Consider the following 22,978-nt stretch of genomic DNA (forward strand, 5'->3'; position numbering starts at 1 on the left):
TTTTTCTGTTCCATAGGTGCTGTAATCTACAGAGGCATGCCAGTGATTTGACCTATACGTATAATGTTTCGTGATTCACCATATCCACATATGTACAGTGGGATTGATTAGCAAGTGACATATATATGTGATGCTAATTCTTTATGAACTTCAGTTGTACACATTACTGATTCTTGGGATATTTATTCAAGAAAGTAGTTATCGAAATAATACATATATGTATAAACTCGTATGTATTGTCAAGTATTATAATTCATCCCACGTAAGTTTGCAGTTTATAATGTTATGTATTAAAATTTCATATGAATCAAGATTTATATGTATTTATACTGAAGTTATACAAAAATGTTTAGGAGTGAGTAATTTTTCAAGATTTGCAACTGTAATGTAAATCACTTTCATGTATCTGGTGGAGTGGGTATAGGGAGCTCGGGGCAGTGTGGCACTAGGGCATTGGATGATGGAAGGTCCGAATACATTATAGTAGATGCATTCTTGTCAGCCTGACATTTGGAAGGGTCCACCGTGCAGAAGTAGCAATTGCTTGAGTGGTCAATGGGCTCACGCCAAGTTCTTGGAGTAGCAAACTTCATGACTCTCTTTTCTCCTCTGTACCATCCTGCAAAAGAGCAAAATAAAATTGTTATTATGAAGAATAAATTAATTTTATCCACAACTAATGTGTAAGAGGTTCATGCAAAATATTTTGTGACATTTTTTCTATACTATTGGAAGTTAAAAAAAAATATTTAAATTTTAAAGGTCCAAAATTTGTATAATATAAAGTTTTACTATTCAAGCAAGCGAAAATTATCCGTTTTACTTTCTAGAATTTTTTTGCAGTGCTTGCAGGTAAAATGAGGTGCCCATCATTTGTCTTGATCCCTGACAGGCAAGCCGAAATATGCCTTGTAGGCTTCACACATTTTAGCAGATACTGTGACAGAGTACTTTTTCGCTTGTCATGATAAATTGGCCACATATATAGCAGAATGCATCTGGAGAATGCTTGCAGCTTCTTGATGCCATCTCTAATAAAATCAGATAGGTCTATGTGTTTACTTAGGCAGCTAGAACTAAGCTGAATTGGTGAGTGGTGAGCCCCTTTATATATATTACTATGGAGAGTTCTTGAAAATTCTCGTAAGTTCTACAACATTCTAGAAAATTCTTGTAAGTTCTACAACATTTTAGAAAGGTCTTGAAAATTCTCTATCAGCTACTCAACACTAAATCTACCTGAAATGTTCTGGAAAATGGGTAAATTTGAAAATTTCATTACCTAGGTCACAAAAACAAAGTTTGAAGAGAAAAATAGGTCTTTTCCATTCACTTTAGGCATGAGCAATTGGGAAATAACACTTTCTGCCAAGGAACAAGAAAAAGTAAAAACTTTGTTACATAGTGTAATTATGTGAATAAGTGTTACAAACTTACAAACAATACTGAGTCTTTTATGTGGTCTGGAACTGAATGTTTGAACAATTGTTCACAAGAAGTAAATTCTGTGTTGATATTGTTAAATGGCTAGCCTTTTACAAGCTGACTTTTCTCTGATGAAGACACCTGATGTCCTCATGGAAGTACTGACATCCAAAATTGATTCACTGAAGTTAAATGGTTTGTAATGTTTGAAGTCTATAAACATTTTTGGTCAAATATTTCTAGTTTTCTTATTAATAAGAGTTTATCACAATTATAGCTTCCAAGGCTCACAGCTTTTGAGGTTTGTAGCAAACCAACAATATTATTAATCAGTCTTCCTGTATGTTGCATTGGTTACATTTTATAAGATTGAGAGGAGATTTTTTAAAAATTTCAGCTAGGGCAACACTACTGGTATTTTGCACATGCACATTATATGTTGTTGATTCTTATACCCAAAAATCTTTTGCAGAGTTAGACAACATGTAGGACTTTTGCAATACACATTTAACAATAAGTTACATACATTTCTAAGCATATATTTAACCAACATAAATATTAACATGAAAATAAATATATAATAAAAATTCCTTTGCAGTACATACATACGTATAAGATTTTACGAGAAATAAAAGTATTGATTAAATGCATTAGAACATTTTGGAAAGGGAAAGTCAATAATGTATTTTCAGCATAAATGTGACATTTTTTTTATTTGAGATGTTTTTAAGTCAAGTAAGTCAAACTTTGTGATGAATGTTTACTTATAAAAGCCACCATTAAAAGTTAATCCTCTACTTACCTTTCTACATTATAAGAAAAGAAAAGAATTGCAATGTCATCCAGTTAGTTTAAAAGAACTTGGAGAAATGTTGCTTGGTAATAAGTTTAGAAGTGCTAGAGCTATATTGTTAACATAAATCAACCCTTTCTAGAAAGGTTGCTAGTTATAAAAGTGTTAAGTGCTTTATCAGTAAACTGACTTGACAAACCTACATAGATTGCCACTTTTTCACAGTCTTCTATTATGGAAGTACACATATATAACATATTTTGATAATGTATAAATACAACTACATGTCAAATAAACGTGTGATTGGTACAACACTTTTAATTAGATATGTAAATTTTATTCATAATTCATGATATTTAACATTTGTAGACATTTTATTATTTACAAATATAAACATCCATGTCATAAGAATGGATGTGCATAAACATGTTTGGCTTTGTACTATGAAATATTATTTTATTAACACTTTTTAAATTATAACAAGGTAATTTTTCAGAATAAAAAAATTATTCATATGCTCTGCTGTCACTACTAAAACTGTAATATATTCATATCTTTAAAATCATTTGAAAGTTGAATGGGAAGTATTAACTATCATGACTTAAATATTTTTCTTTCTTTTTGTACTTTAGCCTCAGACTCTGCAATTAGATTTCCTTACAAAAGTTCTCCCAAATTACCACCATCTCAGAAAACCAACGAAAGTCGAAAGTAGGCAGAGTTAGAAGCTGAAGAGCTTTGAATATTCACCAGCAGAAGTTGCTTGAATATGTAAATTAAGCTTGAATGTTGGGTGTGTGTATATATATATATATATATATATATTAATGAACAAACCAGACCTGAACAAAAATGAACTTAAAATGCTGCATAAGTTAAAAAGATCTCCAGGGTACAGGATATAATGTGGTATGTAAAATGTGCACTGGGTTTTGGAGATAACAGCAGAAGGTAGATTCGTGTTATGGAAGGGATATCAGCTTTAACTTCCATTTGTCAGTCTCACATATTGAAAAAAATAAATGTAAAAACATCCAAATAATCAAAAATATATGTTTATTTGGATCTGTTTTGTTCATTAAAATATTGTCAATCACAAGTTTGGATTTGTTGCTTTTATCACATTCTTCCTTTTAATGTTACTTTTTGCTAAATTTTTAAGTACTAATTTTCTATACATATATGTGTGTATGTATATATATATTTTCATTCTGTTAGTGATTTAATACCACTGCTTTTCTTGGTGTTTGTACTATTAATTATGCAGTTGAGGATGGATAATAAAAACATATAATGAAAACAGTATTTTATCTATAATTTTAATTTAGTGTACAGCAGTTAATACAGAAACTTGAGCCAATGAAATTTCAAATTAAGTAGAATTGAAACACAGTCTTACTTGTTAGATGTTGTTTTTGGTTTTTTTGTCTTATCCTTCAATTCTCAGGTACTGTTACATTGAGATTCCTCATACATTGCTTACAATAACAATGAAAATTCCAAAACTTTCTCTTGCATGGACAAATTAAGAGGAGTGTCAAAAGAAGAATTCACAAGTCTTGCATTATTTTTATCACAAATGTTAAAAACAATTTATTTCCATTACATTGGTAAATTTGAACAATCAATCCAAAAGAGTAGGAACTTGTTGAAACCGTAAATGCTCACAAAGTGTTTAAACAAAAGGAAGTATCCTTCTGGGGGTTCTGCGAATGCGTGGTAATTCAATAGGCGCTAGATCTATGGAAGTTACCTTTTTCTCAGCTTCATCAAATATCTTGTAATTTTCATATGTTTGCAATACCCGCAATTGCTCAACTGTCATTGCAGATGCTTCAATCATTCCAGATACTGTCGCTGATTTTGCTTGGAATGCAGGTTTAGTTCCTCTAATGCAGCTAATGGATGCTGAGCCATCAACAATCCTAAAACTGTCTTTCCTTTGTCAGATCTGTCTAGCAGACCTAGTGCTTTCACTGCTACATCTGATTTTTCATTTGTTAATTCAGACAAAGAATCAACAATGTCACTGTAGTGATCATTAGCACATGTAATTGCAGATAGGCGGCACAACCAGCGTATTGGATACAGTGGGCGGATGTATTTAACTGGACCATTGAGGCTGTCTTACGATACAATATTTTAAAAAGTTATCTTATATTTTCCTGACCTCTGAAACAAGACACCAAATGGACAGAATCTCGAACACATTCACAAGCTTCAACTGCGTTTTGCATTATTAAATTAGCCTTGTGTGCTCCACAGTGAAAAACAAAGTTGACGGTTGCTTCTCTTTTATTTTTGCCTGTCATCCACTGTACGTACAACTCATGTCAGCGGCTCCATCATAAGATTGTGCTCTTAATCCTGACAGTGGTAAATTGAATCTTGTCAGTACATCAAGTATAGTCGAGGATATTGTTTCACCAGTTGTATTGGAAACACTGTATAAACCAAGAAATGTCTCATGGAAATTAAAGTTCTCAACTACATATTGTACACATATTGTTTCCTGTTCGGCACCTGTAACATCTTGAGTAACATCAACCATTAATGCAAATATTTTCCTTTGCTGCACTTCGTGTGCTATGTTCCTCAGTATTTGATGGCTGAACATATCTTTTTATTTTATTCTGAGCCTGGGGTGATGTGAATGTGGTTTTCTTTGACAAGTAGGCTGTCAACTCAGGATCTTCCTCTTCCATGAGCTTCATTAACTGCAGGAAGTTCCCCTCCATATCAGTATGTCCACGTAATGCTAAACCTTGACGCAGTAAGAAACGTAAACTTCTGAATATTTTGACTAGACTTCTTTTGCATTCTTCCTGCTGCTTCTTTTTCCATCATGTAGCTGGACAGTCACTGGAGTTACATCAAGTGAACTCTCTGGAGATATAGCGAATCTGTGCTGAGAGGAGGACTGGTGTTCGTTGAATTTCTGTTTTGCCTTTTTCCAGTTGCAAAAACCGGTGGATATAAAGGTATACTCCACTGGCCTCTCCAATTTCCCTGTAAAAAGGCCTCTATTTTCTGCCTTGGCACAATGAAATCATATATTTTTTAGGTCTGATTATCGAAGTGCAGCCATGGGAATTCATCAAACCACTTGCCCTGGATGTTGATATTTTGAGATTTCTCTTTCTGTCGTGGTATTAGTTGTGCGTCTGGATGATATGGCTTTCCACACTGTATCTGTTGGTGTGTCAGATTTTTCATTACTGCACAACCTTGTTTCACAACTATCTGGTGGTTCATGATGTACAATAGTTGCACAAGCATTTTCAGACTCGTCCCCTGATGAACACGGTATTTCCTCTGTATGGCAAGTTTCTATTCCTTTACTTGAGGTTGTTGGATTATCTGCATCTGCATTGTCACTTGTAGTACTAGTAACTGGCTTGCAAAGTTTCAGACGCTTGCTTGTCATAGTTGCAATCTGTTTCCCAGATGACTCAACAGGCTAAACTACAGTCTTTATTGAAAAACTAACGTACAATGAACGAAGATAGAACAGAATGGAAGTAGGACTGAACTGTACAATGTATTTAAGTCGAACGCGCGAACCTTACAGTAACTACCGAACCGACTGACCGCCTGGGCATCGCTGGGACAATAATGTGTGCTAGTTACAACACAAGTGATTGCAAGTTTCTCGAAAAATACTTAAACAATCACAAATATATTATATTCCTGTTAAAGCTCATCAAAAGGCAAACACGATATAATGTCTATAAGCACGTCTATTAAATAAAAACACCTGAACAAAAACTAGTAATACAATTCAAGTAGAGGCTTCAGGCTGTTGAAATCGCTCCTTTTGTGTTCTAATTATACAAAAAAATACAATATTTTTACAATCTATGATAAGAGAATATATTGTTCTTTTACCATAAAGCACCAGCACTTTTTTAGAGGGCGGTGATAATGTGAAATTTCATGGATTAATGAGGACCACAAACACAGGTCAAATGAACCCTGTTGTAAAATCGAGGCTCAGACTAAAGGGAGCGGAGGGGGGGGGTGTAGGGCACGTCTGGATCTGAGCGGCCCGAACCTGTCGTTAACTGTACACTATGGTCAGCGGATTCGGCAGCTAAGGAGAGTAAGGAGTTCGATAATAAAACCGGCTAGAAATGCATGAAAACAAATGGCGTAGGAAAACCACACAATATACACATAAGATTGATGCAGCTACAAGCTACAAATGGCCTGCCAGGTCTAGATCACAGGAGTTTACGCTTGGGAGTAATATTTTCGAATTTCATGATCTGTTCTATCTGTTGTGATGAAAAGTTTACTTAATCTTACACTACGTACAGGACGTAGGTAGATTCTGTGATTCTGCATGTATACTTAGGCCTACTGACTGATACGAACTATCGCTTAGATCGAAAAGCTTAGAAGCACGCCTATATTAAAGATGTACATTTCGGCTACTGAAAAAGCCTACATCTAGGCCTAATTATGTAATTCGATTGGTAAGAACACGAGAATCACAAGTACAAACACACAATTTGTAGGCCTGTGATGCAATAAAACAATTCAACAGACCAAACTGTAGGGAAGATGATTGTATGCAACATACCCCCCACCTAAAATGAAAGGGGGATGTATCCCCATCCCCCCAGGATCTACGCCCCTGCCTTAATGATAATTGTAACTAATCAGATGAAAGCTGAGAACGAAGTGTTTAATTACTGTAAAGCTGAAACAGTTTTGTACTGAAAGACATAACTTAAGTTCTTCCTATGTTTGCTGTTCTTTTATCAGATACTAAAAAATGTGTTTTAATTTAAGTTAACCCTAGAAAAGTAGAAATACGAATATGTATTGGAGTTACCCTTGAAGGCTCTGGAAGAACAAATTCTAGCATGTCTTATCCTATCTGCTGTAGTGTAGAAAATCAAGCATACAGAGAGTACTTTTAGTCTCTCTTTTGACTTTGTGGGATCATTGCTATTGTCTAACAGAATGAAAGGGAAGAGGTTGGGATTATTTATAAGATCTTATTGGTTATCAAAAGGAATAAGAAGTTCAAAGGAAATGCACAATTGTATGAAGAAGCTAGCAATAGGTGTGGGACATTTCTTGAGTCAAAGTTACTATAATAATTTTATTGGGCTCTTTGTATGCCAATTGCATTATTATCCCTCTGACTACTGGAAAATCATTTACAAACTACAGTAGCTAGAATAAAGAGAATTTTTAAATAGGTCCATCTTAATGTATAGATGAAAAAGTTCCTGTATAGAAAGAGAGTTATCTTCAAAATTGTTTCGTGATTGAACTGTATAATGCTTAAATGTATTTGAAAGTGAAGATTAAGAGCATGTTGCCTATTAAACAAACTTTCTTTTTTTCTTCTTAAAGTAAGCATTCAGTAAAAATGTTGGAGAGTTAACTACACCTTACAAGAATGTTATATATGTAAAAATGGCTGGTATGGATAGAGAAAGCACTATGTAGAGGAGCTAACGACGTTTCGACCTTTTTCGGTCATTGTCAGGTTCATAAAAAAAGAGGTAATTGATCGATAGCTTACCACATGTTTGAAGGAGGTTGTGTAATTGAATGTAGGAATGTAGAGGGCGTGCTTAGACGTTTGATTATATATTAATATAGGTATAAAGGTGTTCCTTTGTATTGGTTTATTTTGGGCTTGAGTTGTTATATAAGTAAGGCTTCTTTAGTTTTGCATTTTTTTGTGTTTGTTTCTTTATTTACTATTTGGGTGTTTTCTATGGTTTTGTTGTGTTTATTTGATTTCCAGTGTTCGAAAACGTGTGAAGATTACTTTTTTGTGTTTTTTGAATCTGGTTTTAATATTCTACTTGATTCTCCAATATAGAAGTCGTGGCAGTTATCACATTGTATTTTATGAATAATGTTGGTGTGGTGTTTGTCAGTGTAGTTTTTACATAGTATAGACCTTAGTTTTGTGCCTGGTTTTTGAATAAATTTGGTATTAACTGGAATATCATATTTTTTACTAGTTTTTTTGCCAAATGTTGGTTATTTTTTTGCTGATGTCGGGAATATGTGATATGCAGCAGCATATGGTTTCGTGATTTTTTAAATCGTGGGGTGTATTTACTTTTGTTAGTTGATTTTGCTTTTTGTCTAGGTGTGTGCACATAATGTTTTCTACAGTTTATGGATAAACTGGGATTACATTTGATTATTTGTAAAATCGCCTAATGCAACCCTAACGGGTATTTGTGGATATGTTCTACTTAAATTTAGCCTTGAAAGTGATGTCCATATGCAGTGGAGATTCTTTGGAAAGCTTGTAGATATTTTGTTTGTGTTTGACTTTTCCTTCCTTTGCAGAAAATTGTTATGATGGAAATCGCAGTGTCAGGAAATAGTGTCTAATCATGTTGACCATGTATTCAGCATGTTTGGCGATGGAGAAATCAGTTCCAAAGGAAGCGGGGAATCTTAAACATTATTATTGTAAATTACATAATGAAAACGTTATTGCATCATCCAATTTTTTTACATATTTCTTGATTCCTGTATTTTTTTATTAAATTCCTCATTATGAAACTGTCAAAACTATAAAATGGCTATAGACATTGTGTGGTGTAAATCATACTTCAGATATCGAAACACACATATGCATCTTTATTAATAAATTACTGGTTTCAATACCCAGATAGCCCATTGTGTAGCTTTGTGCTCAACTTCAAACAAATCAAGAATGAAAAATACGAAAATTATCTATAAGTATGAAAACCTATTTTTAAAGGATAATATCACTAATGTAATGGTCATAGAGTCTGTTTCTTTTTTTTCAGTTTGGTTGTGCACCCTATGGCTTTGATAATTGTTTGACATTGCTGTGGCATAAATTCCACAAAGAAATGAATATAAGCAGGTATGTTTTCATGACACCACATGTATATTAGGGCTTCTTGCAGTTCCAAGGTGCTTTTGGATTCTTTTCTACCATTTTGTTACCCATTACCTTCCAGCAGATTCTGTAGGGTTGAGATCTGGGCTGTTACTCAACCAGCATAGGATCTTCGTCTTTTCTCTTTGAAAACAGTTCACCAAAAGCAACTAAGTAAAACCTAAGATGTCTTTTCAGTTCACATGGAGTGAAATTTCCTCTTTATTTCACAAGTACCGTACAGAGTGTGTGAATGTTACTAATCTTTTTAGTTCTATGGCATGCAACAGAGTCATCTTAGAATGTGTATTGGTCAGCTCTACCAAAATGATCCACGATTGTTGGATTTAAATGGGGTTCGATGAACTAAATATACTTGTACAAACTCACAGTACCTTTCACAAAATACAGACATCCCCTACCCTGGCCAGAGATACGCTGCGTATCATGTGACCCCCTAGATGCGTTTTAGTTACATTGAAAGATGCTAGTGAAACTTCTCCACATTGATGTCGCACAAAGTACTTCGCATCAACGCTGTGTTAATTGAACTTTGATTCGGGTGAGAAGATTATTTTGCTCTGTATTTCTGCAGTCTAGTCAGCATACTATTTAGGTCAGTTGAGCCTCATCAAATAAGGCTCAACTGTACCAACAAGTATGCTGACTTGTTAGTAAGGGAAAGTTACTTTCTCGACCATTTAACTCGCATCCCTTGATAATGGTAACTTCATAAGTATTTTGTAACAGATAAGCTTTTAAACTGACTTTTAGTAACAATCTCTTTTTATAGCCAAAAACAGCTGATGCAATAATTGAATAATTTTACACTATCCATGAAATACATTTGCGTATAAATACATTAGGGCTTCAAAGTGGATGATGATTTCGAAGTGTGAAAAAAAAGTGATGCATTGCGTTTTCCATCACTGTAACTTTCAGTAAATAAATATTTTAATTGTTTGAAATAATATTATGTTCACAATTGTGTGCTTAAATATTTCTGCCAAAGTAGTTTCTTTAAAGAAAATAGCTAGTTTAAGCTAAAATATCGTATTTAAGTTTCTTCACTGAAATCTGTGATTTATTTGTTTTTAAATTTCGCGCAAAGATACACGAAAGCTATCTGCGCTAGCCGTCCCTAATTTAGCAGTGTAAGACTAGAGGGAAAACAGCTAGTCATCACCACCCACCGTCATCTCTTGGGCTACTCTTTTACCAACGAATAGTGTGATTGATCGTAACGTTATAACGTCTTCACGGCTGAAAGGGCGAGCATGCTTGGTGTGACGGGGATTCGAAAACTGTTGTAACAAAATGAATACAAAGAAATATTTAGAGATGGGTTCATTTTTTCTTTTATAACGATAAAATCTGAGGTTCGATTCTCCGTGATGATTAGAGCGTAGGAGTAGTAACGGAGGGATTATCGCCCCCGAAGGATGTCGGTTCACTCTTTTAGCTGCCTTAGAGGAGGGAGAGAGGGGGTTATATCATGAAAGTTGACGAGGTCATAGTTCCAAATAGCATTATTACTGATTATTACGTTGCAAATTAGAGAACGGGTTTTAGGATGTCTTGACAGGTGGAGATAACTCATATAATATCTGTCTTAAGAAAAAGTACAGTATATTGTTCAAGTAATTAGAAATTTTAGCAACATTGTTATAATAAAAAATTTGGACATGGTAATTGGATTTTATATTTTATTTTCTACAATAAAAGTTTTGCAATCTGATTTACATAAAAAGGCATATTTATTAAGGATGTATTTACATGAAAACGTTTTGCAACAAAATCACTAACAAACATATCATTATTATTTTTATGAGATCCAAATTTAGATAGAAGTTTTCATCTTGATATATGTCCACAATGATAATAAACATAGCATATACAATGTTGTCCATATAGAAATGAATAAGGTCTTTGCAGTACTTTTACGTTGTCAATCCACTTTCGACAATTTTTCTGGATATATTTCCTTATATCAAGATTATGTAGAGGTAGTCCTAATGAATCAAAATATTTTCTTTCTTTTTTTCATTTCAACGAAAATAAATACAGACCCTGTGGCTATCAGATTTTGACTAGGATCCGAATTAATGATATATGACATGTACAGGTAGTTGATCACTGGCCATTTTTTTCTCATACACAAATCGTGCGAAAGTATTGAATAATTTTTAATGTATTCATATGTTGTTAAATATCTGATTGAAATTCTGTATATGCTAGAACATTTATAGTGTTAGGTAAAGCACTACCAAAATGAGTATTAATCTCCAGTAGATGGGTTTTGTGTAAGATCAAACACAAAGAGTGCATATCTTCTCGAGTATTCATCATACTCTTGATGGTGAAAGTGTTTTCCAATATCGCTAAATAATGTTTCATTGCTTCGTGCATACAGCTTAGTTTCAAAATCTGGCTGTAAATGTGGAGTGACAATCTGTTTTCCATCCATGTTGACTGCCACGAAATTGATATTGTAATGCTTGAAATGATATGCATCGTTATCAACACATCCTATAACAAGACAACTGATCCATGTTAAATAACAAGAAATACAGTTAAACATAATATTTTTATGAAAGCAAACAGTTGAGATCTCTCTGAGGAATCAAATTATTAAATTTTCAGGATATCCTTTCCATTTTATAAAATATTGTTTGTTTCTGCCTTTTCCTCATTATCAGGAGATATTATAATTCTTTGTAGTTAAGTTCACAAAATGTTCCATTTAATTTTTCTACTAGATAGTCTTATGGTTTTTAAAGTGATAGATTTCTCCCTATTCTCCGGTAAATCGTAAATATTTCAACGGTCCATCCAGACATATAATATTTCTTAAATTGACGCTTCACTTTACTAATATGTACTTAATCGTCTACTTTGAACTGAAAATTTACTTTAGTGAGTGGTTTGTAAAGCGATTTCCACACTGCCGACCTATTAGTGATCAATTGGTCTCATTTTAATGTTTCGATGATACAACTGATTATAGATATTGACCAGATCTTTCATTACAGTGATATGTTTATAAATTTCACGACAAGTAAAGACATTTTAATTATAGAGTGCAATCAAATTTTTCTGCTATAGATGGTTTTGTTTCGTTATGTATAGTAAAGAAGTGAATGTCTTGTTCCTTGAAATATCCTTGAAAGAGACAAATAATAAACGCTTTTCCCAGTATCAGTTTGAAACTTACAAGGTTTTCAATCCGCTTTTAGAAATACGTTCAAACGACATTACAGGTGTTGCACCTTTTTTATCCTTAAGTGGAACAACCCATGCATATTTAGAAAACACATCGATAGACGTGAGTAAATACTTAAGTTGATTATTATATTGACTTGAGCTAGAGAGATTTATCAAATCAGTCTGCTATTGCTTGGTTTCTCAAAAAAAAATATTTTATTGGTTTGTGTATATATCTTTTCGCCTAATCAGTCTTTAACCTGATTTACCTAGCGCTTCTACAGAGCTAACTTAAGGTTGACCAGAAGGTTAAGGTACTCAACTCGTAATCCGAATGTCGTGGGTTCAAATTTTAGTCACCCCAAACAAGCTCGTTCTTTCAGTCAGTTTAGGTCTTTTTATCATGTGTATCACGTTTCAGATATTTCCATCTGTCTATAATTACAACAGCTTCTTGGGGAATATTCATATCTGATAATCGCTCAACAACTTCTTTCCAGGCAGTAGAGTTTAAATTATTTCCTTTTCGTAGCATATCGTTGATTATGTCGATTTTGTTACTGTTTGAGATGGATTATCTTCACAGTCTTTCCACGTTAGATCTCCACTGTAATGCATAAAGTTAGTAGAATTTCAACTTCCTTTTTTTTGTACTTTTGCGTAAAACTGTCGACGAGTTTTAAATTTTCACGAGTCGTCGATTCATTTCTAATTTTAATCGGTTCAATGGCTCGTGAATGAAAGCTCTGATGACGTTGTTGTAGTTGATTCATCATCTATGCTTTATTATCTAAGAGTAATGTATCATTTTGCTTGACTGACTTGATATCATTATCTATAGAGTTCAATATTTTATGTCAGGCCGTTCATAATTCATGGATTGACAGAGAGAGTGTACCAGTTCTTTAGTAACGAGAACCACTCGTTTTGCCATATTTTTAGATTTCAGCAAGTTTATCAAAAGCCCGTCCTGCCAAACCACCAGATAATGAATGTATTGGTGATTCGAGCAACATTAAAAATCCTCCTTTCTGTATTATCAAGTTTCTTTTATGTTTAATTGGTGTTTTCTTGTCAGCCAACTTTTTCAATAATGAATTGTATTGTCTAAATTTCTGCTTTTGTACGTTCGTAATGGGAACAGTATCCTTTAAAACATTTAAAGCACATTCAAAAATACTCAAGATAAAGTTATATTTAGCTCTGGCAATTATTTCTTAATCTATTTACATGTAGCTTTGGGTAATGCACAGAGCAACTCTTGACTTTGTTTAATTCTAAGCATAATAATGAATAAATGAAAAAAGATTGCAGTGCAATCAATAAAAACTTTATTTATACATGCATTGAAATATAACTTTTTTTTTTTACACTACAGTAATAACAGTTGTTCATATGAAATGGGCATGACAGGGTAGATCTCGGGAGAATATCAATCTTGAAGAATTCAAACAATTCCAGATTGTAAGAAAAAAATTTCAGTAGACTTCTCGGTATCTCGACTTTCTCTCTCTCTCTTTGTGAAAACGATTGTAAAGTTCTATCTCAACAATTTAGCCACACTCCACAGGTAGGATGGTGGATATTACCAGACTTCCATGGAATGTTATAAATGTGCCGCGTCACCCAATTACACTGTCTTCGATCAACATCTGAACGCTATTTGCTTGATAGTATACTGCAACATTATGTTCAGGAAACTGTTTGGTCCTCAGACAGGTCTGCTCAGATATGATTGTATCATTCATTGCATCTTAATAAGTTTCTTCAAAATAGTTGATATGTGATTTGTCTTGCTAAAACATTCAGTGGAGATTTATCTTTGATATTTTTGGACAAAATTATATATTAAAGACTCAAATTAATATTTAGAATTTCCGTAACCTGATGAAATAGATTCTGTACAATAAAAAACTGATAAGTTCAAATGGTGACTTATAACTGTACAGAAATTGAGACACTCGTTTATTTTCTCCATTTTTACTCATAAGATCGTCGGTGCTAAAAGTATTTGGTTTATTAGACTATAAATAATCATGAAATTTTTATGTAAGCCTTTGACAGATTAAATGCTGGGAGCGTTTTGCATTATTTTTGTCTAAAACAGTTGAAATACCGCATAAAGCCATACAATATTTTCAAGAATAGAATAAATTACTTCAGAATGATATATGGCCCGGCATGGCCAAGCGTGTTAAGGCGGGCGACTTGTAATCTGAGGGTTGCGAGTTCGCATCCCCGTCGCGCCACACATGCTCGCCCTTTCACCCGTGTGGGCGTTATAATGTGACGGTCAATCCCACTATTCGTTGGTAAAAGAGTAGCCCAAGAGTTGGCGGTGGGTGGTGATGACTAGCTGCCTTCCCTCTAGTCTTACACTACTAAATTAGGGACGGCTAGCACAGATAGCCCTCTAGTAGCTTTGTGCGAAATTCAAAAACAAACAGAATGATATGTTTAAACTCTGCTTACAAACTGTGATTTATCACTTCCTGTTGGACCTGGCACTAAACACGTAAAAGGGTTTAGTAGACAGATATCCATCTCTCTCAAAAAATTGTAATGCGAATCTACTTATATTTATCATGTTTTGGTACATTGTGATCCATTTTCAAGATTTTGCATGTGCACTGTTTTTGGTTTATAGACGATGGCGAGGGGTTAGTTCCATGGGATGCAAAGATAAATCAGTATTCATATAAAAGGGTGTTAAAGTCTGGAAGGACGTGTCGTTTGATGTAAATTGGAGAATAATTCTACTTTTCTTCTTTGTTGTGAATGGTCTGCATATTTAAGTTTCTGCAGTCTTTTTCATGATTAGTCACAGTTATAGAAGACTGAAAAGGACTGAATATATAAGTTATAAGTTATTAAAGCTTTACTTTTTCCCTGATGATAAAATTGAGGCTAAACCCTCTTATCTTACATCATGATTTTCTATCGTTGTATAAATAACTGGGCTTTGGATCAGTATTGATTCACGATATTATATAGTGTCTGTCCAGGTCGTCTGTAAACTCTCCAAGACAATCTCCTAAAGGTGGATGATTAGATCTGTCTGAAATGTGGACAATAGTGTCTGTATCATAACACAAAACAGACGGCCCTAACTACTCTAATGTATCATATAATTTCAAATGAGTATGTGCTGTTGTGAACGATACCAGAAAGATTGTGGTTTCATCTTTCTGGGGCAGATATTCATGTTTATGTTTCGAATGAAGAGCTATAACTTCTTCATTAATTAAAGTTACATCTGTTACAAGTTTACTGTTATTATTCATTAATGAATGATATTCTTTATCAGAAGTTACATAGATCAATTGTAATTTGTCCTTAGACATACCTTCACGACCTCTATAACAAAGTCACATCTAGCTATCTGCTATGTGCACAAACGGGAATCGAATCCCTGTTTTTAGCGTTGTAAAGCAGTAGGCTTACCGCTGTCTCAGCAGGGATCCCTGTAAGAGATAAGATAAGTTTTTCAAATGACCGTCTGTCTGGAATAAATTACATCTTTTCATGGGGACAGTTGCACTTCTTTCTTTTCAGCATATGATTCAATTTGCTTTCATTCTGCTTCTGATATGATGCAGTGAGAAAGCCAACTTGAATTTTCCTATTATATTTTTAGAAATTTGTCTATATAATTTTTAACATCTGTGTGAATTTTTCAGTAAAATGTTAAATTTTATAGTTATCTTATAGTTACACACCACTGCGTTTTTCACCTCCTCTGTAACCTATGTACTGAGAAATCTCTCATCGTCTGAATGATTACATGATGATGATATTCTTAAATCGACACACATTTTGCATAGAGGGAAAGTCAGTTTCTCGTTACTTTTCAGAGGTAATATTGGATGATAAAGTTTCCCAGGTGCGAAAAATTTACATTTAATAAATCCAAAACAGTTGTTTAAAGCATAAAATTTTGTCGTTATAATTGTTAAATGTCCAACAGGATATCCAGAATATTTATTACTTCACGGATATAAATATGTGAGATATATATGATTTTTATCCTTCTTTTAAATTGCGTAAAAGTCTTGTAACATTAACTCTTCCTACATAGGAGTTCCGTACATCCAGGCAGGGAAGTACTGTGTGGTCCCTAAGGAAATCGGCCCGGCATGGCCAAGCATGTTAAGGCGTTCGATTCGTAATCCGAGGGTCGCGGGTTTGAATCCCGGTCGCACAAAACATGCTCCTCCTTTCAGCCGTGGGGGCGTTATAATGTGACGGTGAATTCCACTATTCGTTGGTAAAAGAGTAGCACAAGAGTTGGCGGTGGGTGGTTATGACTAGCTGCCTTTCCTCTAGTCTTCCACTGCTAAATTAGGGACGGCTAGCGCAGATAGACCTCGAGTAGCTTTGTGCGAAATTCAAAATAAACCCTAAAGAAATTCATTAAATCAGTGTCATTCGTTTCTTTTTCTTGAATTCGTGCTTCCATATTGTAACAGCTTTGTGTCTTGTACAAATTCTTATAAACCACATGGGTCTATATAAAACTATATTTTTTTGTAAGACAGTTTTAACATTTTTCACAACCATGAATAATAGTGTTCGTAAAACTCATAGATCGTGTTGTTCCATACAGAAATCGTCTATCCTATAATTCAAAAATTATTCCACACTTCCATTAAATTCACGTTGAATTCTTACTATTTCAGATTTTTGTATAACCATTGAATGCTTACTTGACTATAGTCGCTGTTTGTAAAATATTCATGGTTAGTTATTATAGCTATGGGCCATGGTGATATAAAGTTACTTCTGTAAACAGACATGTATAATTATTGTATACCAAAATGGGTCTACATTACAGAAAATTTATCCCTGAACTGGAAACAACATCGTCCGAATATATTTTCAGCTCGACAGTATTTCATGAAAAAATAAATAAATGATGATAAATATTACAAATATAACATTCAACAAGAACAAAACAATTAATAAGATTTAATAATAAGAGTGTTTGTTTTCTACAAAATATGTTCATGAGAACAACAAAAACACAATTAATAAGAATGAACAATGACATTATTTTTTCTTACCTGTAGATCTCTTCTTGAAAATCAAAGATGTACTCTTTTCTTGCCATTGAAAGTGCCAATCTAGAACCTTTTGTCTTATGGATGCTGACATGGTATTGGGAGGGTAAAACTGGTGTCCAGGATAGGTTTTGGATATTCTTGATTGACAGGATGCCACAAAGATGAGAGGAAATCCCTTCTGCAGTTATTCTTATCCAAATGTTTTTGGATACAATAAAAAAGGGCATGGATATAAAATTATAGCTGTAAATTATCCTTATTCCGAGACTTTTGATATTCATGATCATAATTTTTCTACCATTTAAAATAATATCAGGTTTTATCCCTTAACGAATAAGATAATCTAATATAAAGTGACTGTCAAAACCTTTTATATTATGTGCTATTACTGTATAAATCTTATGTTCTTTCAAAAATAAGAATTTAGAGAATTCGTCACATGAATTATATCCTTCGAAAACTGTTTCTTTACCGTTAAAATTACGGACTACATAGTACTTTACCTTGTGAATTACTATTTCTTAATCCGTCCCAAAATAAAAAAATAGATATTAATATACATATATGTCACATTTTTGTCCCGGAAAAAACAACATAGATGATTGTTTAGGACTTGTGATTTATATCCTATATAAATGCATCCATCAGAATAAAAATTTTATTACACGATGATTTTATTTGTATACTATTCATTGATTTATGTCAATTGTAACATTCTATACACTTACACATTTTATTACAAGCAAAACAGACAACAGATTGACCTTTCAGATATTCATTACTATAACAAACGTTACAGTGCTCTAAGCAATGATATTTATTTAAACTATCGAATTTTTTATTGACTGAAGAACAATAACGTTACCGCAAGGAAACCTTTCATTAACGTTATAATGTCGAAATAGCGGTCGTGATATCATAAATCAATTTTCTCTGAGCGTGAAGAGCTTTTGTATATTACACTATTAAAGCTTTCTAATGAAACTACATGTATTTGACAATGAAAATAACACACAGATTGACTAGTATTTTCAATGCCACATGGTCCTTCTGGAATATTAGCCGAAGTATGCAAGTCTTAGCCATGTGTGACAGCAGAGGTGTTCGTTGATCTCTAATATAATTATAATTTGGATCATTTCTGAGATATGCTAAGGCTAATATTATTGCTTTAGCATAGCTATAACTGATTTTTTTTCATAAACCAATCATCAGTGATGTTTAATAATTTGTGTTTGGTGCTACCTACTGGTAATTTTAATATTGTAACTTCAATTTTATATAAGTCATTTAGTGATAAATTTATGTTAATCAGTATAAATGCTATGAAATAAACTTATAATAGTCAGAGCTTCAGTATCTTTAGCAATTAGAGGCCGGCCACAGAAGGAAGTGTGTGTTTTGAGTGTGTTTTTTTTATAGCAAAGCCACATCGGGCTATCTGCTCAGCCCACCGAGGGCAATCGAACCCCTGATTTTAGCGTTGTAAATCCGGAGACATACCGCTGTACTAGCGGGGGGCAGAAGGAAGTAAATTCCTCTTAGTTGTTGGTACACATTTCTCTCTAATTCGCCGAGATCGTCCTACATAAATATAAGTTTATTTTTGTGACAGTATTTGTGTAGTCTAGCGATATACGCTTCATTATTTCAGAAATATCTTCCAAATAAATGTATAACAGTATTAGTTTAAAAGTATATTGAAATTCACATTTACATCAATTGACTACATCAAATCATCTGCTTTATGTCTGCGTTCACTGTTTCAAAACATTATATTTGTTATAATAATTATTGTCACACATGCTGAACACAATTTCCATTTTGTTCTAAGTCGATAGTATGTTGGGCACTGTATGCTATAACTCATGTTTATCATTGATAATTACATTTTAGCAAATGTACAGTTTAATTAAATACAAAATTGGATTTAACTGATACATGTCACTACATATTTACAGTGAATAATTTATTCTAAACATGTTGTAAAAACATAGAGAGCGACAGTATACTATAATTTACTTTTATATTAATAAAAGTTTTCCCGTAAGCATATTGTAACCACGCAGCTAGTAACAATGTATATAATTAAATTTTATTTCAACAAAAGTTTTCCGTAAATATAAATGCCGCAGATTTAAGTAGAACTTTGATTGTTTTCGTAATCAACTACGCTGAGTAATAAATTAATCATTTAAATGTTATGTAACGAAATTTCAGTTATAAGTATAATGTACATATGTAGAGGTTTGATTTTATTAAATTTATTGTGTATTATAATTACGGTCTAATTGGTTATATTTAGCAATTTGTAAAAGTGGATATTAATTATTATAGTTACTAATATTAAGTATGTATACGACAAACACTGAATTGTTACCAAAAACTTTTAATCTTTAGTTCTTGATCTAGCTCGCCAGTTATTCAAAATAGACTTGATAAGCCTAATCATATGGTTTTTCTAATTATGAATAATTTCTTAACCAAGACGGTCTGTGGCCTGGAAAATCAAACATTTAAACTCTGCTCTACTTCTGCTTGCAAGAAAATACTTACATAGTCGTAGTCTAGTTAAGTTTAAATGCACATAAGGTTTTAAAAGATGTAGAAAGGAACATGTGATATTATTTTCAATATGATTAATAAGCAAAGGTCATCGACTGGTTAAGTTACACTGTAGGCCATCCTCGAAACAAACTTGTCAGTTTCCACAATGATTGTGTCTGATCTTTGTAATTCTTAAACTTATATATTTCCAGATTTTATGCAATGCGTGCGATTTTCTATTAGAATCTCAACTTTAGACAATTTGAAAATTGTAAATAATAGCCTTGATAATCTGTGTGCATATGTTGGTGACCTCAACATCTTCAAGCTTCACAATTGATTACCAGCTGTTACGAATAACTGTGTATATCGTAGACATCGGTTTGTTTTGTTTGTTTGTTTGTTTTTAAATTTCGCACAAAGCTACTCGAGGGCTATCTGTGATAGCCGTCCCTAATTTAGGAGTATAAGACTAAAGGGAAGGCACCTAGTCATCACCACCCACCGCCGACTCTTGGGCTACTCTTTTAACAACGAATAGCTGGATTACCGTCACATTATAACGCCCCCACGGCTGGGAGGGCAAGCATGTTTGGCGCGACCGGGATGCGAACTCGCGACCCTTGGATTACGAGTCGCACGCCTTAACACGCTTGGCCATGCCGGGCCCGTAGACATCGGATATGAGTTCGTTAGCATTATGAACTTAGAAATGACATGTAGAAATTTGTATGTGCGTTTCGTGACAGACAGTCTGAAAATTGTTGTATTATAAACATAAGTAATCAGAACTCGTTCATGATCATTGGTTATGTGAAACAGTGTTCTACAGAACATTGAAATTAGCTATGAACAATTTAGAAATGTATTGTATATTTTCTCAAGTTTTATGAGCGTTTGGAGAACAATGATTATTTGTAAAATGGACGAATACAGTAAGTTAATAGTTTATTATTTTTATTACAGATAATGATTTTTAGCATAATGAAATCTAGACGCTGATGAATTGTATTGTCACAGTATATTTCTTAAAATCTTATGGTACTACAAATGAAGTGTATGTGAAAATCCGCCTTTGTAAAACGTGCAAAGTATCAGGTCATCCTTTAAGTAATGTCTGATTTTAGGTTCAGAAGAAGAGAAACGATTTCAAACGCTTTTAATGTTATTTAATCAATAATAAATGTTCCATTATTATTAATTATTTCCTTCCAATGAATCACAAGCTTCTATAAAATTCTTGAGGTTTGGAGGAAAAGAATGTAGAGAGGGTAGTAGTTTTGACATCATCATGTGTTCCAAGCTCTTTTCCATCAAGATAGTTCTGCAAACTTTGGAATAGATGATAATCAGATGGGACAAGGTCTGGAGAATAAGGAGGATGTGAAAGTTTTTCCCAGTCTAGCTATTCAATCTTTGCAGATGTGATCCTTGCTGTATGAGGCTGTGCATTATCCTGATGTAACACACCTTTACGATTGATCAAAGCAGGCCTCTTTTCTTTCAGTGCAACATTCAAGCACTCTAACTGTTGACGATAGAAGTTTGATGTAATCTTTACATTGAGTGGCAGCAACTCAAAGTGGATCACACCAACAATATCCCACCAAACACTTAATAAGACTCTCCTAGGGTGGAGGTCCATTTTGGGCTGTGGTTCAGCCAGCTTACCTGGACTGAGCCATTGTCTGTAGGACTTAACATTTTTATAAGATTTCCACTTTTCATCTCCATTCACTAACCTGTCCAAAAAAGGTGAGTTATGTTCACGAGAGTGCAGAGAAGTGCAAATGCCCACTCTTACCATAAGGTTGGCTTCTGTCATATCATGAGGGACCCATTTTCCAAGTTTTGACATTTTTCCAAGCTATTGCAGATGACGGTGAATGGGTTGAATTAAGCTTCTGTGCTAGTTCTTTAACCCTCATACACACGGTGGGGGTCAAAAATGGGCCCACTTGTGTTTAAGTTGTTATAGAAATATCAAAGGTGTGACTTTCGGGCCTAAAAATGTACCAAATTTAATCTATACTAATAACATACTATACTAATACGTTTAACATGTATTTTATGCAAATGGGGTATTACACCCCTTGTCTAATGTCGAAATTCACGTTTTCCACATTGGGGTCATTTTTTACCCCCGTTTAAAAAACTCAATTACATTTCTGGTAAACAATCAATTAATATACTGATATGAAATTTTGTGTTCTAGAACATTCTAGAACACTCTATAAATGTTCTCGAGCATTCTAGAATATTCTTATCTACGTTGCATAGAGAGCCCTCAATCGATGATGAATCAGGAAAACCTGAGATAATATCATACTATAACTCCACCAAAAGAGGAGTCGATACACTAGACCAAATAGTTAGATTCTTTTCCACAAAAAGAAAGACCAGAAGGTGGCCAATGGCACTATTTTATAACATTCTTGATGCTGCCGCATACAATGCTTACCTTCTCTATCGCCAGCGCCATCCAGAAATCGCATCAAAGTACAAAAAAAGAGCAAGACGTGAATTTCTGAAGTTGCTTACTGATGAATTACTGCCTGAAGAAGATACAAATGAAGTGATCCCTCCACAAAAAGACAAAAAGTTCCTGAAAAGAACGTTAGGAAATGGTGTCAAATATGCGCACGTGATTCAAGGAAAAAAATTTCTTCAAAGTGTATCAAATGTAGTAAAATGGCTTGCAATGACCATAAAGTTACCCAGAGAGTATGCATAAATTGTATAGAATAAATATTTTGTCCAAATTTATACTTGGCTTATGTGAAAATAATTTTTTTTTAAATATTTTTGGTGGGGGTCGAAAATGACCCCCAGTGTGGGCAACGTAATTTTTTTGAGTGTGTGTACTAGGGTTAACTGTTACAGCACAATCTTCATCAGGTACAGCCAGCAGCAAGTCATCATTAAACTCAACGAGACGATTTGAACATGACGTATCCCGCAATCACCTGATCTGAACTTCTGAAACCATTTTCGACATTTTATTTCATTGAGAGACTCCGCGCCATAAACACCTTGAATGTTTCGTGTAGT

At 33.8% G+C, this 22,978-nt stretch overlaps 2 protein-coding genes across 5 annotated transcripts in view; one reads left to right on the top strand and one right to left on the bottom strand.

Annotated features, from left to right (window-relative positions):
- LOC143244745 (galactosylgalactosylxylosylprotein 3-beta-glucuronosyltransferase 2-like) overlaps nucleotides 1–3,516 on the top strand; it is a 114,542-nt gene extending 111,026 nt beyond the window's left edge. For all 4 annotated transcript variants that reach the window (XM_076489963.1, XM_076489961.1, XM_076489960.1 and 1 more), the window contains one exon: nucleotides 2,851–3,516. In XM_076489963.1, coding sequence (XP_076346078.1) covers nucleotides 2,851–2,943 — 93 coding nt within the window. In that variant the 3' untranslated portion in view covers nucleotides 2,944–3,516. The remainder of the gene's footprint in view (nucleotides 1–2,850) is intronic.
- LOC143244746 (uncharacterized) lies at nucleotides 245–18,017 on the bottom strand. Its single transcript, XM_076489965.1, has 2 exons — nucleotides 17,381–18,017; nucleotides 245–619 (listed from the first exon to the last, which is right to left on the bottom strand). Exons 1-2 carry the CDS (start codon nucleotides 17,469–17,471, stop codon nucleotides 399–401), a joined length of 312 nt encoding a protein of 103 aa, XP_076346080.1. The 5' UTR covers nucleotides 17,472–18,017; the 3' UTR covers nucleotides 245–398.
- Between the last annotated feature and the right edge of the window lie 4,961 nt (nucleotides 18,018–22,978).

This window comes from Tachypleus tridentatus, chromosome 2 (assembly GCF_004210375.1).
Source record: "Tachypleus tridentatus isolate NWPU-2018 chromosome 2, ASM421037v1, whole genome shotgun sequence".
Lineage (NCBI taxonomy): Eukaryota > Metazoa > Arthropoda > Merostomata > Xiphosura > Limulidae > Tachypleus > Tachypleus tridentatus.